Source organism: Podarcis vaucheri, assembly GCF_965113315.1.
Source record: "Podarcis vaucheri genome assembly, chromosome: 1".
In the NCBI taxonomy this organism is placed as follows: Eukaryota; Metazoa; Chordata; class Lepidosauria; order Squamata; family Lacertidae; genus Podarcis; species Podarcis vaucheri.
Genome location: NC_138759.1, coordinates 67,254,340 through 67,273,003, shown reverse-complemented (window position 1 = coordinate 67,273,003; position 18,664 = coordinate 67,254,340). Strand labels below are relative to the sequence as shown.

The window sequence follows — 18,664 nt, the reverse complement described above, 5'->3', positions numbered from 1 at the left end:
ATTTGTTTGACACCTATCTTTCCTTCCATCCATGTAAAATGGATGCAACAGGACAGGAACAGGAACAGGAACTTGAGATCAGTAATAGTGGAGGCACTGAGGTGCTTATAATTCATGAGTTCTTCCTCTGGTCCTGTCTGTTTTCCCTGGGCCAAGAAGGCTAAAATTTGGGAAAGAGCTGTTATTTCAGCAAGGAAGCTGCTCTAGACAGGGAGCCGATACAGAAGCTGGAGAATCCACCTTTTCCTGGCTCTCAGCCCAACTTCTCTATCCTCCAAAGATAGCCTCAGATGCAGCTTTTGTAGCAGTTCTGAAACCCTGCCAGGCTCACCATGTCCCCTGCTCCTGTGGCCATGGGGGAGATTGGGATGTGGGTTGCCTGAGAGTATGAGGAAGAAATACAATTGTATGAACTGGGATCATGCTTTGGGTACTCCACTACCTTGGTCTTGCTGATCAGAGTTAAGTGCCTTAAGTGCCAAGGCCAATCCTGCATGATGGAGACTTAAAAAACAACAACCCACAATGTAGAGTTATTGCATGAAGGGATAATGAATAATGGAGGCAATTAAGGAACGGAAGGAACTTGAGTAAGGAGAAGATCTGTTAGATTATGAATTCATTTCTTCAGGAACATGATGGAAGTCCCACAGTGTGGGAAACATAACATTCAATTTGACAAAGAGTTGAAATGTGTGCCATAGGGAACAATCCTGCACTGCCATGTGGGGCTTGACCTGCATGGCCTAGTCGCTCTTTTCCACTTTTTAATGATTGTGGATCCGGGATCATAGGGAATTAGCCCACTTGGTGTAGGAGACTGGTGTTAAGACCCCTTGACTGCATTTCCATGACTGATGCATTCTGGATGACAGATACAAATATGTTCTTCAAGGTCTGTATTTCCCTGTATATTAGAGCAGTTTAAACTCAGATTTAATTAAGAGTCGGCTGTTTAACCACTGAGTTAATTTGCACAGACAGAATATTACATTTCTTGCATATGCAAAGTGGGTAACAGAGTAGTAGTGGTAGCAGCAGCAGTGGCAGCAGTGGGATCTTCAACAAAGTTTTTGCAGTGCATTATTCTCCCTTCAAAAAGGCATGGTCCTGTTCAAGCTTCTAGACAGCCATTCACTCTGAGCAGGGTGAATTCTCCCAGATTCATCTTTGCTGATATTGAACACAATTACTACCAACTTTCTGTGTGCTGATGAAGAACAATAATACTGATAGAGAGATAGAGAGATAGAGAGATAAATGGTAGAATAAAATAGAAATAGGGTTTGCTTGTTTTTATTCTACTGCTACATAAAGATAAATTAGAAACATGTTATGTTTCATATTCTTTGCCTGTCTGGAAAATTATAAGAAACTAGTTATATTGTCCACATATTCACATAACAGCAGTAAGAAGCAATTTGATTGCTGGGGCAAGGGATGGAATAAGGTCTGTCAGTGTGGACTGGGAAAGGTTGACTATAGCAAAAGGCAGCTTAGAGAGCTCAAGTTTTGATAGGTGGGTAGGTATATGAGATATCATGTGTATAGAAGGGAAAGTGCTTTTACAGTTTGAAAACACACACACACTTTTGCCCAAATGGAATTTCAGTACAAGCTGCCAAATAACGTATGATCGGAGTTGGATTTTATCCAAGGTCTGTATTTCTTAATTATCATTATAAAAGAGCTACGGTCACAGGAATTAAGTTGTAAAATATTAGATGTGTAAAATTGTCTCCCTAGGACAGTCCTGTGAACAAAGAAACTCACTGTTTTACAAAGTCTTGGCTGCAATTTAAGATGGAACTTGTAATCTGCTACTTCAGCAGTTGCCTAATGGAAGGACTTTTCTTGCCATAAATTGGGGAGAAAGAGCATCTTCAAGAACTGTGGTGCATGATGGAGGGTGCTAATCTGCTAATCTGTTCAGGAGATTAATGTGAGGTTTAGTACATACAAAAGAGAATACTATTTCCTCATATAGAGCATCTTGTAAATTCTTAGCAAATATGAGTTATGGAATCAGCCTAAGGGCTATTGTCATGCTTTCCTGGTGCATAGGACCAAGTTGCAAACACAACCCCATTCATGCTAACTTGCGTTCAGTGGGGCAAACTTCCAGGTAAGTGGGTATAGGATTGCAGCATTAATTGTTAAAAACAACCCCCACTCAGAGCAAAGAAGCTGTGAGCTAGTCACAGATTTGGCTGCTTCTGAGAAGGAATAACATGGGATCTGAAATAGGTATTTTAATTATTTGTCATGCTTTGACAGTGAATTACAGTCTTTTACAGCTTGGGCAATAAAATATGTTCTGCTATCCTGACATTTGAAATATGATCCTAGTTTATGTTGAAATGAGTTTTGGGACAAGCAGCCACAAAAGGAGCAAGCCAATGGGTGTTGTGCTATTTAAGGGAATATATCACTGGCTCCTGGGATACTCAAGGGTTGAGTGACCAAAAGAATCTCCTTGTATTGCTGACAACCATTATTTCTTCTGGCGATTTAAAAAGTAGAAACATGAAGTCATAGTCTGTCCTCAGCATTGGTACTTAATTGGGATGGGTGCCGGAAATATAGAACATTTCATCCTTCTTAACTGTTTGCACTAGAGCTTTGCTACAATAAACATGGCCTTGACTTCTCTTCCGCCTCAGAGATGTTACAAATGACTTACATTGACTCATCAAATTGCCTCTCTGTGTCTTACCAATGATTGGCACTGACTCATCAAAACATCTCGCATACTGTACTTCTTTCTAAACACACTTATTGATTCACTAGAGACGTGTGCCTTCCCCCCCCCTTCCAATGGGAACCCTTTCTTGTTAGTTTTAGAACTTTAAATAGCCTTTCTGAACATACAGGCTTGAATCCTGGTGATATAACCTAACATTCCTTATAATTAAACACTTCATAATATTTTTCAGTATGTATTGCTTTATCTGAGCCTGGATAGCTCAGTTGGTTAGAGCACGGTGCTGATAACGCCAAGGTTCAGTCCTCATATAGGACAGCTACATATTCCTGCCTTGCAGGGGGTTGGACTAGATGATCCTCAGGGTCCCTTCCAACTCTACAGTTCTATGATTCTATGTTGAAAGTAAATTGAACACAGTGGTACCTCTGGTTACGAACTTAATTCATTCCGGAGGTCCGTTCTTAACCTGAAACTGTTTGTAACCTGAAGTACCACTTTAGCTAATGGGACCTCCCGCCGCCGTGCCATTTCTGTTCTCATCCTGAGGTAAAGTTCTTAACCTGAGGTACTACTTCCGGGTTAGCGGAGTGTGCAACCCGAAGTCTTTGTAACCCGAGGTACAACTGTAAAAGATAAACCTCTGTACTGTAAACTGGCCATAATCCAGTTAACTGACCTGGGAGTAAAACCCATTGAACTAAACAAGGCTTATTTGTGAATAGACATAGATAATTGCTACGAAGACCTGCTGGTATAGCAAAGTCACTGAGTTAGTCTACTGTGGCAAAAAACAGCAATCTCTGGCAACAAAGGCAAGGACTTATTTCAGCAGAATAAACTCTCAGCACAATAAACCTTTGCCTTTTCTCAGCCTTCATAGCAATTGACATTCACTGTGTTCATTTCCTTGGAAGGAAAGTTTGTTGATTTCAGTGCAGTATGTTCCATATCTAAATGCCAATAAGAGAGTAACGGAGAGGGCCAATTAATGTGCATCTTGATGCATATGGGATCAGCATAACAACCTTTTCTGTTTCCATCTTTGAAAATGGCTTAGAAACATTTTACTTTTTAAAAAGCCAACAGCTGGTTGGCCTAATGATTCTTCCTCCTTGAAATCAACAGGACTTTTATTTTTAAAATAATGCATTTAGGATTCAAGATTAGGGTTACCTTAATTCAAAAGTGAAAATCCAGACAGAAGTGTTGTTGGGCTTTTCTTGGCAAGAAGCATTTTTGGCAAAATCACAAACAAACAAACAAACAAACAAACAAACAAACAAACGAAAAACTATTTTTCAGGAAAACTGGCAAAAACGACACTGCCAACATGTGTTGCCATATGTCCAGATTTTCCTGGACGTTTCGCTGATTTCCACCCCGACACTGCTTCGGACTGCAGTATTCCGGGTATGTCCAGGAAATTCTGGACATAGTGGAACCCAATTCAAGACCCCTGCAGTAGCAAATGTGGAGAGTTGTGAGGTCTGCTCCCTTTTCCATCAATCTACAGAGAAAGGGGTTAATATAAATTATGAAATTGAACAGGAAAGGTTTTAAACTCTCTTTTATTTTTCTTGTATATTTGAGAAGACTTAACCATGGCTACACTTTCTGAGCAGCCCCAGCTAATCTTTCCATAGATCCTATTGTGTGTCTGAGATGTTTAAAACGTCACATAGATCTGAAAGATGTTACCGATACCTACTCCTATATGAACTCTTATTCACCAGAATCTTGGCTGGAACTAGCTGTAGAGGGATATTTTATGGCCTTATGCAGCCTGGTGATTTATGTTCAGTTTTGCCCTAGCAATATGCTAATAAATTTAACAAGACCCCTGTAGTACCCTCGTACTTCATTTAAAATGAAAGTTGGTGCAAGGTGAGACATCGCTTGTGGGGGGCAGGGAGGCAGAGAAAGGGGGGGAGATGCTCTAGAAAACTGGAAGAAAGAGTGCAATTCACAAATGCAGGAAGTAGTAACGTGTGGACCTAAACCGGTTAACAGACCAATCCGTGAAAACAGCTTGAGCAATTTCAGACAGCTGCGATCCTCTCTATCTAGAAATAGAGCTGGAAATCATTATGGGACTTAAAGAACATTGTGGTTTTAAGCATAATTCCAAGTTAGTTGAGTCTAATCTCCATTCTGAACCCAAGCGCAGCCCCATCCTATGCATGTTTACTTGGAACCAAGGTTGCAATCAAAACAGTCTGCATCGAAACACAGGTTACCTCCCAGGCAAACATGGATTTAGGATTGTGTTGCACCCCCAGGTAGGTAGGATTAGTGCTTTTTTTCTTTAAAAAATGTTTAGGGGTACTCTCATTTTGACTCAAGAAAATCACCATTTTATAGTTCAAATCGGGGAAAATAAATACAGTACATGGACAAAAGTACAAAGATTCACAAAATGTTTAGAGGTATGTGTCCCCCTGCGTCCCCCCAGAGAAACAGGTTCAGATCAGGGCTTTCATTTGGTACAGAGCTTGCTTCCAGATAGGAGAGTGAGAGGAATCCACCCCAGTTCAATGAAACCCCAGTAGTGAGTCATAAACCCAGGTACAGGACTAATTGGTTTATAAAACTGGTATAGCCCCAGATGCAGCAATACCAGCTTAAGAGGTTTGTGGATCCCAGTCACCTGACCTAATGAAGACTGCCCCCACTCCACAACCATACCCATATCCTGCCGTTATAGGATCAGTGCAAGGTTCCTAATCCAGAACACCCTGAGGCAATCTATTGACGTCAAGGGCTCAGAATTTGCAGCCAAAATCTTTCTTCTGGTTGGGAAAGTTATGACAGTATAAATACCCTCCGCCCGGCAGACAAGTTGTTCATAGGATCATTTCGAAATAGTTTGGAGAGGAATAATGTTCTGGGAAAAGAGATTAGAAGCACTGTGTTTCCTACAGGTGCAGAAAAAGCAACTTGGTCCCCCCCTCCCCTGTTTATCTCTCTCGAGACCCCTCTCCCCTTGTCTTTCTTTCTTTCTCTCCCCTCCTCTTGTTCTTCCCCAAAGTTGAATCTGGGGTCAGAACTTCTAATTGTAACCTCAGACTGGAATTCCAGATGGTGTGTTCAAGACTCGGAGCAAGTCTCAGTTCATCAATTTCATGTGCTCGAGTGTCTGCTCTGGCTGTGGCCCCGACTCCATTCCCAACGTGGCATTAATGCAGAACAAATTGAGACATATCCTCTCGATAATTAGTTCCAGGATTGCCCAAGATTTACGGTAAAATAATAGAGCAAACTCCACAAAAGCTGGGGATTTTTTTTTTTTTGCCTCCTACCACCGAACAAGGAGGAGGAGAGTGATTTGGCTGAGATGCTGCTGCTGTTGCTGCTGCTGCGCAAAGTTGGCACCCGAGAGGGTGAAGAGGGAGCCAGGACTCCGGATGAGTTGCTGGTATGGGAGTGAAACCATTAGCAGCGCATGAAGCTAGGAAGGAACCTAGAACGAGAGTGCCATATATTTATAAGTTGGGCGAGGAAGAAGAGGGCAGGATACATAGCACAGCGCAACCTATGCAAGCCTATTTGGGAAGGGGCCCCATTTAAGTCACTGGGCTGACTTCCGAGTAAACGTGCATAATAATCTTGGGTCTTGGAACTAAGTAAGTCCCACTGGTTTTATGGAATTTGCTCTCTGTGTGGGGGTTTTAAAAGTAAAGGATCCACGGTCTGTCTTCTAGAAGGAGGACCACACACTCCCAACAGCCTAATCAGCCCCCTACTTTTTTCACCCCCACCCCCGCAAAAGAGAACAATCATCTTAAGGCATTTATAACTGCCAGGGGGCGCGGTGCTAGTTTAAGATAGCTTGAAAAAGTTCTCCAGCGGAAGCCTCCGTATGCTTACTCAGAAGTAAGTGGCATTGCGTGGGGTTTGCTCTCAGCCAAGTGGGAATAGGACTGTCTCATCTATCCACCAGGCCCCAAAGGGCCCCCGGTAGTTTGAGCTATGGTACGCCTGGGATCTAGCCACAGAAAACGGCTACCCCTCCATTGCCTGGCCCCATTTCTTAGCAAGAACGGCGTCATGACCCCGGATGGAAATGGGAGGGCCTTTGGTCTGATCCAGCAAAGGAACTCAGACCAAGCGTCTGCACGTGCAGCCCCACTGCGCTCAACAGGGCTTAGTCCCAAGCAAAGTCTTTCTTATTTTTAAAATTAATAATCCAGCACAATAAATTTACAACACAGGCTATGAGTTGGACACCCAAAAGCAATAGCGGTCATATCCCGTGACCACACAGCAACAGAGCAAAAGTCTTCTTCACTGTTGGCTGGGATCTGTCAAATGCAGGAAGGAAAATACGTTTTCTTTTCTTTTCATATTGGGCAGATTCCCATAAGCATCCCCAAAACAAAGGGCATTACGCCCTCATTGTGTTTGCAAGAGGTTTAAGATAGACTAGGCCGGGGTGAACTTCCCAGCCGAGATGGGGACTGGGGCGGGGGGGGGGCTGGAGGTGGAGATCCAGTGGGTCCGACTATTTGCCTTCTTCCTTAGGCACGCGCTCATTCTCATAATCGGGTAATTTTTTCTCTCCGAAGGAACCGCTAGAGCGCATTTACTCGAGACTAAGAAGTCTGAGGACGGGAAACTTAAGACTGCTCTTAAAATTTCAGAAAAGTTTCTGATTTAAAATATATATTGTCAACAAACGCTTAGCTTATCTATGTTAGTTTCTGATTCACAATCTGGTTAAGTGGAAGTGTGTGTGTGTGTGTGTGTAATGTATAGCCCGGCTTTCCATGAATCGTGCCCTTTGGCGGTTAAGAACATTAATACATATTTTACAAACATTTATTCTCATTTGTCTTAGTTGGACGGGTTCCCTCATTCTTTAAATACATTTCCTTTGTAAGAAGAGCCATTGTTTTGAATCGATTCATGCAACTGTCCGCTTAAAATCAGCTGGAATATGATGCTGTGCATTTCTCTTTCAATGAATTCGGCCCGTTCCACTCTCCCCTATGTTCTACATTAGTTTCAGACATTTGCTCCTGAAATAATGATATTTATCTTACTGCCCTATCCTAATCATCTATATTAAATGGCACTTACTCCCAAATAAGTACCTGTATACCGTACTAAGCTAGAATTGCCGCCGTACACAGCATAGTTCTATTCATGTCTACACAAAAAGCAAACTCAAATTTGCTCGGTGGAGTCTTAACTTCCATGTAAGTGGGTACAGGATTACTTCCTTAACTGCTCCTGTTGGCTTCACTCCAGACAATGGAGTGAGATCCATTGATTTCCATGGGTCTTTCTTTCAAAGATGTGTGTGGGTTTAGGGCTGCATCCGAAGGCCCCTTTCTCTTCAGTCCTTCAGGGTTAGAGAGCGCCTTCCCACCGAGCGGATCTGGCTGTGAATGCGAGCTTGCCCCCTTTCGCCCTCGCTGCCCCCGCCGCGCTGAACTCCCGGAGCAAGACGCGCATTAATTAAAGTCTCTCCCGGCTCCCTTTCATTTTTCATTGGTCCACATCTTGGGATTGCCAAGGCGCTGCAGCCCAATGGCAGGCCTGCCCTGGGATCTCATAATGCATACTTCGGCACTGGCTGAGGCCAAAGGGAGGTCAGCGGCGCTATTTATTACTTGCCTAAGTTCCTTCGCTCGAAGGAGTCCATGAATCTTGACAGATAGCTCGTCTCTTGTCTGTTTTTACAGTTGCGCGTTGCTGGTGAGGTTACAGAGGAAGCGGGAAGAGACGGGCTCGAAGCGCCGAGAATTCCCTGGCGAGGATGAGCTAACAGAGACCCGGCTCGTTTCTCTCTCGCCCTCCCTCTCTGCTCACAGCCCCCCTTCAAAGATGGGGAGGACAACACGCCGAAGTTGAAAGGAAGGAGTCTGAGGGCAGAGGGAATCCCTCTCCCTTTTGCAGCGCGCCTCTTTTGATCTCCGAATAATATATGTCTACACGCCGATCAGCGCGAGCGGTGACTCGTATTATTATGGTTTTTTACGCAGTTTGGTTTCCTGTGCCGGCGAAATCGCTCCTTGTCACCCCCACCCCACCCCACTTCTTGAGCTGAACTTTTCAATGGCTGCGCATCGCTCCCATAGCGCTGGTTTATGTTGCTTACGATGGATCTCCACCCCCACCCCCAAAAAAGCTCCGATGAGCCCGGAAATCAGAGTGCAAACCAGAGACAAATGTGCCCGTTTCCCTTCTCCAGTAGAGCGCGATGGGCGTTTCGGTGTGTGTTTGTGTGCATGTGCATTTTTCTGGAATGCTTGTTCCACCAAAGCAACTTCTTCTGCGCCAGCCCTGCTTTAAGCAAAGGGTTCCTCCCCGCGCGCCCCTCCACACTTTTCACAAGCTGGGTGGAAACATCTCCTTTTAAACATGTGTTTTTTTCAGAGGTGCCAGGAATTCCCCACCTGGAAAGAGCTGAAGATGACAGATTTAGGCCGGTTTGGTATGGGAAAAGGGGGTGGGGGTGGAGAACGCATCCTATAGCTCTAGCGGAGGCGGGATGGATTTCATGGCCGGGGCTCCGCCGACGTTCACAGCAATTGGGGGGGGGGGTTCGCTTAAGGCGCTTGTTTGTGCGGGAGGTGTGACCTAGCAAGGGAGAGATGGAGGAAGAGAGAGAGAGAAAGATCTAACGCCTGGACTTCCTGGGAAGAGGTTTGCGTACATCTTCACACCCGTTGCAGGCGACCAAGACTTATTGTCGCGTCTCTCGTGCCCCCCCCTGCAGCTGAAGAACTCAAAATAGTCGCAATCATCTCCAGTTACACAAATTTCGTTAACTTTCCCAGCTTCTTGTGTTTGTAGGGTTGCCGCCCCCTAGGCTGCCGCGCGCGACGAAGGCTTCTGTGAAACCGGAAAGCCTGCACACTTTGCACACTTTCTTGGCCCGAAGGTCCAATGGACGATCCCAGCAGGTCTCTTTCGGATTTTTTTTCCGGGGTGGGGAGAAGGACTGGCGTGGAAGGGGCCAGAAGCCAGAACAGCCCCTCTCTTCTCCATTCGGCTATTGAAGCTTCCTTCTCGAACCCTTGACTGGGAAAGGGACACGTTTGAGCTCCGGGTATTGGGAACAGCGGAGCTTCAGCCGATTCACAATGCAAAATGGTTCAGGCACACACGCACCCGGCCCCAGTTCAGAAGAACTCTGTGCTGCTCTCCCAGAAACCTCTGCCTGCCCCAGTGACTGCTCTCTCAGCCTAACCTACTCCGCAAGGCTGTTGTGAAGATAAAAAAGGGGAGAGGGGGGGAAACAGTGTATACCGCCTTGAGCTGCTTGCAGGAAAGGTGGTCTATCCATGCGCCCAGTTTGGGAGAACAAGAAGGCTGCTCTGCACAGCGCTGCCGCCCGGGACGGCGCTTTCTGAGCTGCAGCTCCTGCGTCCTGGCGCGCTGGGTGACAGATTCGCTCCTGGGAATGGGAGACTGGCGGTCGGTGATTGATTCTCTGTCTCCTCGCAGCTCTCACTGCTCCCTTCACCCTCCGCGGCTCCTGCCTGGAGATGGTTCACAGCTTTGTTTTTCCCGGGGTTGGCACTTTAAATAATCAAACCCTTGAGTGAGTGAGAAGAAAGATATTTCCCCTCTGCTTCTCTGCTGAGACTCACCAGCGAAGAAAAAGGGCAGAAATGCGCTTGGATCTCGATCTCTCTCTCCCACCCCACCCCCGCTCCACTTCTTTGAAGGCTGCGGTCCCTGAGCGCATTTATTTTGACGATTCAGGCAGCATTCCTTCGAATCTCCTTTACCAGGGAGTAAGCCCCGCTTGGTTTCAGTGGGCTTTGCTCCCGAATAGACACGACGAAGGAAGATTGCAGTCTGAATCCTGCATCATACATCCTCCGCCCATCCTAAACGAGATCAAATCGCTTCCGAAGCTGAGTGGGGGAGGAGGCTGTGTGTGCAAGCGGGAAAGTGAGAGTGCCGGAACAACACTTTCGTTCCCACTTTCCTTGGGCGCTTTCCACGGACGTGGGTTTGGAATGCTGCTCCTGCGACAGCCTGCGTGTCTGTCCGCTCTCCCCCAAAGTGGTGGGGTTAAACCACTGGTTAAGCGACTCGTGTGACTGAATGCCAGAGCAATAGCGAAGTAAAGATTCCCAACATCTAGAAATCTTTTTCCCCCACCGGAGGCGTCGGTAGACTCTGTTTCTACGGCTGTCCCTCCCAAATATTTTGGAATTTGCCGGTTTCCATAAAATGAGAGGGGGCGCGTCACTGGCCATTTATTGTTGCTATTGTTGTTTAGAGAACCGAGCACTTGTCATATCTTTCTCTTGGCCTTCAAGCTCAAAGGAGAAATCCAATCAACCCGGTGTATCTGTTATTGGGGTTATTTTTAAATGCTGCGAATGAGGAGCTAGAAGCAAAACAGGAGATGGGACTATCTTACACGGGATCCACTGGGGAACCTGACCAGCCAATGGGCTTTCATCCAGCCCTGTTATGGTCTCAATTCCTGAAATTCTGAGCCTCTCCTCGACTTAAGCAACAAGTGCCATTGGAAGCCAGTTCCATCCATTTCAAAGGGGTAGTGGAAAATTTTAGGAGAACTTAGCCGGGAGGGGGCGAAAATTTGACCCTGCCACTTCATGTTTTGGCGGGGATTTATCGGTCAGCGTGAACCACGTTGAGCTCCAGCCAAACCACACTGATCTGAATGTATTTTTCGTTCAGTTAGACGGAAATCAGATTAAACACCAGTGGCTGTGTGGTTCATTCTTCCCCACTCCTTCCAGAGGTCTGAGGGCGGGTTATTCATCTTTCAAAGCCAATAACAACTCTGAACTGTACTATGTAAATAGACAAAAGCTAACCTAGAAAAGGTCGACCAATTTATAATCCGGACAAAAAAAGAAAAAAAAGCTAACACAGGGTTAAGACAACAATGGCCCTCGCAAAGAGCTCTGGTCCATCTAGGGCCGCAGGGGTCGTTCATTAGTGCCGATGGCGAACCTGGGATACGGGTCGTTGACAGATTATATTATCTCGGTTCGTTCTACGGTACTTAAAAAGAGCCTTTGCCAGTTTAGAGGGAAGAACAAATGGGAATTGCTAAAGATTTCGCAATAGTTTAGGGTGGGGAGATTTAAAAAAACAACAACAACCATTAAGTGGTTTAAAAACGGCGATGCCTCTCCGCCTGTACTCAAAAAAGATAAGCTCTGACTCAGTATCTTTCATTCCGTGCTGAGAAAAATGCTACCTGGATTTCTTTGAGACGGAGCGGTTTGGCAAGGAAAAGAAGACGGTGTCCGTGTTTAAAAGGAACTTTCCAATTATCAGAACGGTTCGGACTTCTCAAGCATTGCAATTTAAACCACTGCAGTTTTACGTGCTATATTACGGCAGATCGGAATGAAATGGCAGAAACAAGGGGAAACCCAGAAAGCGATGGCTAGCGGTTAAATAGGCACCTACCTGTTACCGCTTGTGCAGGAGCAGAAGGAGGATTGGGCGTTTTTGAACTCCGTACCATTTACCACTCTCCGAAGGCAAAGGTGATTTGTCACTCTGCAACTGAGTTCACTCTGACGGAAAAGGTATAAAGTTACCAAAGTCATTCAAAGTTGAATTCTGGAATTATGTGTCCAAAACACACACACTCTCTCTGTAAAGGAGAAGTAAAGCTCCTTTACAAACCATATCCCATACTGAAGTTAAACACAGGCACACAGAGACACGATCAGGAAACAAAATAATTTGTTCGGCACTTGCTTTTAACTGAGAAATATATGGGTGCTATTTTTAAAATGAAGATATTTGGCAATACTGTACTTTCCGGGCACTATATAGTCCAATGAATAAAGAAATCAGCAAACAAAACAAACTTGGGCATTATGTGTGTGTGTGTGTGTGTGTGTGTGTGTGTATGCAAGTAACTATGCACATCCAAATTTTACAAGATCCTTTAAAAAGGTATAGATTGCTGCACTAGTTTTGAATGTTAAGAAAGTCTCATAAGCTGAGTCTGAAATTCTAGATGTTGCCCTTTTCATGTACCAAGTAACCCTGTCCCCTAGAGAGGGTTATGTTAACTAGGTTGTTTAATACCTGCTGAAAAACTGCACGTGACACCAGAAGAGTGATTTGCAGCGTTTTGCTTCCTCTCCTGTAATATACACCGGTAAGTTTATTGCATTAAATTTCATCTGTTAGGAGCTGTCATCAGAGCCAGATGTCAAAAACGGCTCAGGCTGCCATCTTGAGGCTGAGATTCTCCCGGCGAAAGCGCAACTGGTCTCAGTGCGGTTTACTTCTGAGTCGATGTTATTGGCGTCAGCGTCTGCCCCTATTTTCACTCGTAATAAAGTTCCACTAAAACAAGTAAGTGGCTGCTAAGTAACGCCACCGCCCCCCCCCTTAAAGGATCGGGAGTTCAGTGGCGGGACCAGGCGGGGAAATATCAGGGTGGGCAAAGTGTATTTCTAAGTGGGCGACAAAGGAAAATAGCAGCCTATATGAATGACAGGAGTTCAGAAATGGGAAGGCAAGTAGGAGGTGAGATTTTCTGGGGGGGTGTTGATTGCCCCTGCCCCCCCCGTCTCTGCGGGAATTAGTTGCTTGGAGAGAAAGTCACCACACTTCTATAGGTTATATAGGTTAGTTGGAGTGTAGACAAATGCACAAGTTTGGGCTTGGGTGCTAAATAAAATCTGAATATTAACTACGTGGAGATTTGGAGATGAGTTTTATCATACTCCGTGAACACAGTACTTTCATTTTTTTTGAAATCAAATACGGTCCTTCTCTTAAGCTGTTTGCTGGTTGGCGGGCATTTAAATAGATAAAGTAGATGATACACAGAACTCCACTTTCCACTAAACTGTATTGTTTATTATATTTGCTTTTAGTAAATCACTCGCCGTTTCTCTTACAACAAACCCTGTGAAGAAGGCTGAGCGACCGCTACTGGGCCAAGCGCCCTCTAACACCCTCTAATCACAGTTTCTTTTATTGCAGCCAGTGTCGTAGCGTGGGTTGTCAGCACCCGGGGCAAGGCAAGTAATTTGCGCCCCCTAACCCGTGGATTTGCGCCCCCTAACCCTAACCCTAACCCCCAGATGTTGCGCCCGGTGCGGCCGGCTCCCCCTGCACCCCCCACGCTACGCCACTGATTGCAGCTCCTCTTCAGAGTCGCTTCGGATCAGACCCCCTAATGGGGGACAAAATGTTATTAGGACGAAGTGTCTGCCATCTTACAGCCTTCCTCCAATCCCTTGCAGTGAAGGGGCAGTGAAGGAGAACCAAAGGGGCTGTTTATTTAGTCGGGAAGAGTCCACTAAAGGGATGCCTTTAGAAGTCCACTCTATCTGGAGGGTTGGTTTTGGATCGACCTTAAAATCTTCACGAAAATCCTTTTCGCTGCATTGAGGAATTAGGTGCATGTCAAGCACTCTGTACACTGAAAAGTGTCGTAGAAGCAATAGCATACAGTTGATACATGATCTAACGTAGCTGACTCTAATCAACAACAGCTTATGCCACAATGAAAAAAGGGTCAAGTCTTTGTGGTGCCCCTAAGACTCTTCTTTGGTTTCTGCTGCCGGAGTAACACAACTACTCTCCGTAAATAATATATACTATGTCCATAACATCCTCCTTTTCCTCATTCGAATTCGATCGAGGGTATGAGTCCTGTATTTCAGAAAAGAGCCTGCTGCACGGTGTAGTGGACTGAGGAAGGCATGGTCTGAGAAGGCCTGGATTCAAATGAGGGTCTCCGTAGCGAACCGGGTCCCTATCATTAGGCAGAGGGAGGCAGTGCTTCAGGCAGCAGGTGCTAGAATGCCTGGAGCATCAATGAGAGGGTAGAGGAAGCCTGCCCTGCTTCCCCATAAGCGAACCTGCTGCGTCGTCGTATTGTTAGTGTGGCGGTGAGATCCACCTGCTGGTTCAGGCACATATGACTTATGTGGAAAGCGGGAGGGTCACCACCCCTTCGGCTCAAGTGGCAAAAGTGTGTCGAGTTGATCCTGAAAGCAAGAGAGCGGGGAGATCCTTGATAGGTCAATACAGACGACCAGTGACGACACCAGATATAAAAATAAAATCAGAAGGGGCAAAATGAACTGGGGGGGGGGACTTGTGAAAAATGACTTTTCTTCAAGTAACCGCAGGGATCCAGCAACAGAGAGCAGATCCGCCTCAGCTGATGCTATGAATTTCAAGCTCTTCTTCAGTTCAGGAGATTAGAAGAAGAAACCTTCCTCAAATGCGGCTCTCTTAAGCAGCCTCATTATTTGTACTCAGAAGTCAGTCCCACTGGTTTCAAAGGACTTGCTTCCGAGTAAGGCGTGCTTGGGGCGGCAGCCTTATTCGTGCATACCCTTAGAGGCGGAAGAAGAGCCGGATTTAGTAGGGAAGGTATTCTGTAGGGCAATTCAATAATAAGGTCTGGGAAGAAATAATGGCAGAAATGGTGCCCCCATTCCCTTTTGTTCAGCTCCGCTGTTTGGTGGAGCAATTTCACTATGATTTGGGCCTTAGGTCTGCAGCATCCAGGATCATGAGTCCCTGGGACGGCTGGATGGCGTCTTCTTCCGGCAACCCTTGCAGCCAAACTGGTGCCAAACTTTGCTCTGCTTTCCTTTGGGCCACATCAGCGAGGCCAAGAAGTCTTGTATTCTGGGCAGCCCATGACCTCCATGCACACTGCCCAGGCTTGCACCCCAGGAAGGTCACTTCAGTGCTCCTACGGAGACAAAAGCAACACGGGAGGCAGCAATTATGAGTTATTGGTCTCTGCAGCCACAGCAGGCGCTGTGATTCTCCAGCGGCTTGACTTCATCCCCGGAGGCGCACTCCATTGTCTCCCGGGACAGACCACCGATGCCAACAACTGCTTTAAACCCTGTTGAAGCGAGAATCCGCCCTCATTGTTTTTCTGTCTGGATGCATATTAACACAACCACCGGGCTCACGAAGTGCGAAGGAAGCGGTGTTTTACTTTAAAAGTCGCTCTCCCTTTCCTTCTACTTTTCCTGTTAGAACATCGCCAGAGTCCCCCTTTCCCTTTTTTCAGCGGATGTCACCTGCTTGACATCTGTGCATCTACTAGCATTTACCGTATACTGTATAGTGTTCCGTGCCCTTGATCGTTCTTAGAAACGGGTTGTAATTCGTCTAACTGGCTCGGAAGGTGATGGACACCCACGTATGCTGAGGGAGGGAGACCTCCTGGCTGAGGTGAGATTCGAATCGGAGGCTTCGTGTTTCGCAGCTCAGAGGTAGAGCTGCAAGATGAGCTTCACCAGCGCCTTAAGGCCATCGTTAGCTAGACCGGCTTCCATAAAAGCACATGGCAGGGGAGCCCTAAAGCAGGATTCGACCTCCAGTGAAATTCAGGAAGAAGCACTCTCGGATGGCAGCCGGCCAACCTAATGGATATGAGATGATGAAGAAGAGGATGGAGTATATTTGTGCCACGTGACACTGGGCGCATTAGGGGAATCTGCGACCCCAATCGGATGTCTTTAATTTAAGAACTTCTTAAATCCTTGTGTGTTTCTAGATGATGGACGGACATACTCCGAAGACATAGGCTGCTACACAGCATGCATTTAAAGGACCTCCAAAGAAACCTGGGAACTGTAGAGCTCCAATTCACACAGAGCTGCAATTCCCAGGACCTCCTGTTTAGGATTATTGCAGGCGGGGCGTGCTTTAAAACTCCTGGTCCGTCTTATTTAATTAACAGTTTTTGTGCATTAATTAACAGTTTTTGTGCATCGCTTGACTGTAATAAAACCTCCAAGCGGTTTACAACCCACCCCAAGAGAACCTTATTTATAGACACAGTTAAAAGCCGGTATCAAAACATTCAAAAAGTAAAATCAGCAATAAGCTAAACACACATAACTTCTCTATGTCCGGTCAGGCTGGCCTAAATGTTATAAGCAGCTCTCCGAAAGTTCCTGACGGATGTCAAGGGGCAGGGAGTTCCAAAGGGTAAGGACTGCCATATTACAAGGTCGGGTTTTTTTTTAGCACTGAGGGACGAGTATTGAGAACAGGTGTTATGTGGGCACGTGGGGATAGCCTGGCTCCTCAGCGTGGTCCGCCCTGTCTCCCTGGGTTTCATCCAGGGAGGGGCATTTCCTTGGAAAGCCCGGGCGCTGCATTGGGCATCTTCCGCTTCCAAGCGCCTTTCCTCTCCCTGAGCCTTGTCCAAGTTCCCTTCGCAAACTAAGCCGCTTATGGAGCCAAGCCAGCCTCCGACCATTTCGCCTCAGCAGCCTCCAGCTTGCCCGGGAAAGAAACCCGGGTGTGATTAGGTCGGGTGGCTGAATTCAGGGCTCCGCGGGATGCGGGAGGGCTCGGTGTTCCGCCCCTCCGCCCGCGCAGTGGCGGGAGAGCCGCAGCGAGAGGCGTCTGCCCTGTCCGCTCCTGCCCCCGGGGCTGCGAGTGCTTCTGAGGCGCCGAGCGAAGTGTGAAGGGAGCGCCCGCGCTGCTGCTGCTGCCGCTGCTGCCACTGACTCCTCCTCCTCTGCTGCCGCTGCCGCCTCGCGCGGCTCCCCCCTCTCAATTAGCTGAGCTTTGGGGACTTCAGGGCAAAGCCGCCGCTGAGGTAAGAAGTTCAAGGCGGGCGGCTCCTCAGTCAGTCAGTTCGCGCCTCCCTCCTCCCGCGCAGCCAGTTCAGCAGGCCAGGTCTTCCCCTCAGCCGCTTCCCGCCAGTCCCGCACTCTGCTTTTTTTTTTTGCCTCGCTCGCCTTTCTTTTCCCTCACACCCGCTCTCTTTCTCTCTCTCTCTGTGTGTGTCTCCTCAACTTCGCTGCCCGCCGGACCCGAAGGCGACCCTGGAGACCAACCTCGCGCTGTCGCTTTTTCCCGCTCCCGCAGGGCTGGAGCCGGGGAGTTGCGTGCCCAACCCGGACCCCGCGTCGCCGAAAGGGCTGGGCTCGGCCGCCTGGTGCCTTCAGCCGGACCCGGGCAGGGGCCAGAGCGCTTGGAGCAAGTGCAGCGCCGGCGCCGGAGGAGGAGGAGGAGGCGGCGGCGGCAGTAGCGGCGGCAGCGAGTGGTTCCCGGCGCCCCGGCGGAAAGTTTGCGGCGACGCCATGGGCTCGGACGTGCGCGACCTGAACGCGCTGCTGCCTCCGGCCGTGCCCTCCCTGCCGGGCAACGGCAACTGCCCCATGCCGGTGAGCGGCGCGGCGCAGTGGGCGCCTGTGCTGGACTTCCCGCCCGGAGCCTCGTACGGCTCGCTGGCGCCGCACTCGGCCTTCATCAAGCAGGAGCCCAGCTGGAGCGCCACGGAGGCTCACGAGGAGCAGTGCCTGAGCGCCTTCACGGTGCACTTCTCCGGCCAGTTCACCGGCACCGCCGGAGCCTGCCGCTACGGCCCTTTCGCGCCGCCGCCGCCCCCGCCGCCGCCCAGCCAAGCGCCCGCCAGCCAGGCCAGGATGTTTCCCAGCGGCCCTTACCTGCCCAACTGCCTCGAGAGCCAGCAAGCCATCCGCAACCAAGGTAAGGCCGCCGCGTCCATTGGACACGCCGCGTCCGCGCGCCAGCCTCACGGGCTGCCTGGGGGGTTCTCGCTCGCCTCCCGCGCCGTGATTGACAGCAAGGGCTGGAAGATGCTCCCGTCGGACGGTGCAGTCGCTGGACCGCAAGCCGGCGGCGGCAAACGTGGGAACCCGAATCAGAACCAGGCTCGCAGGCGGGCCGACGGTCTGTTGAGCTATCCCCGCTCTCCGCATTTAGCCACGGGCTGTTGCAACCCAGTTGTTACATAAAGAGTTGGTATATACGGCGGCCTGTGTATAAATATCTAGATATTTCAGGGGGAAAGTTCACACTGGTGTTCCGTTCACACGTGTGTTCCGACGCACACGTGCTGCAATGCGAGTCCACGCGAAAGCAAGTACCGCCGAGTTCAAGGGGCAAGTCACGCTGCAGCCTTCCTCCCGAGGGAGTGCGCATAGGATTGCAGCCGTACTTCGCCGAGAGTACGCCAGCAATCTT

General features: G+C 48.1%; 1 protein-coding gene and 1 long non-coding RNA gene across 4 annotated transcripts in view; both read left to right on the top strand.

The window, feature by feature from the left end:
* The first annotated feature begins 12,905 nt into the window (after positions 1–12,905).
* Positions 12,906–14,295, top strand: LOC309539967. The gene is made up of 2 exons (XR_014223032.1): positions 12,906–13,027; positions 13,825–14,295. It is a non-coding gene; the product is annotated as an uncharacterized lncRNA (long non-coding RNA).
* Positions 14,296–17,276: 2,981 nt separating this feature from the next.
* WT1 (WT1 transcription factor) overlaps positions 17,277–18,664 on the top strand; it is a 47,580-nt gene continuing 46,192 nt past the window's right edge. For all 3 annotated transcript variants that reach the window (XM_082209177.1, XM_082209176.1, XM_082209175.1), the window contains exon 1: positions 17,277–18,166. In XM_082209177.1, the coding sequence (XP_082065303.1) occupies positions 17,758–18,166 (409 nt within the window). In that variant the 5' untranslated portion in view covers positions 17,277–17,757. The remainder of the gene's footprint in view (positions 18,167–18,664) is intronic.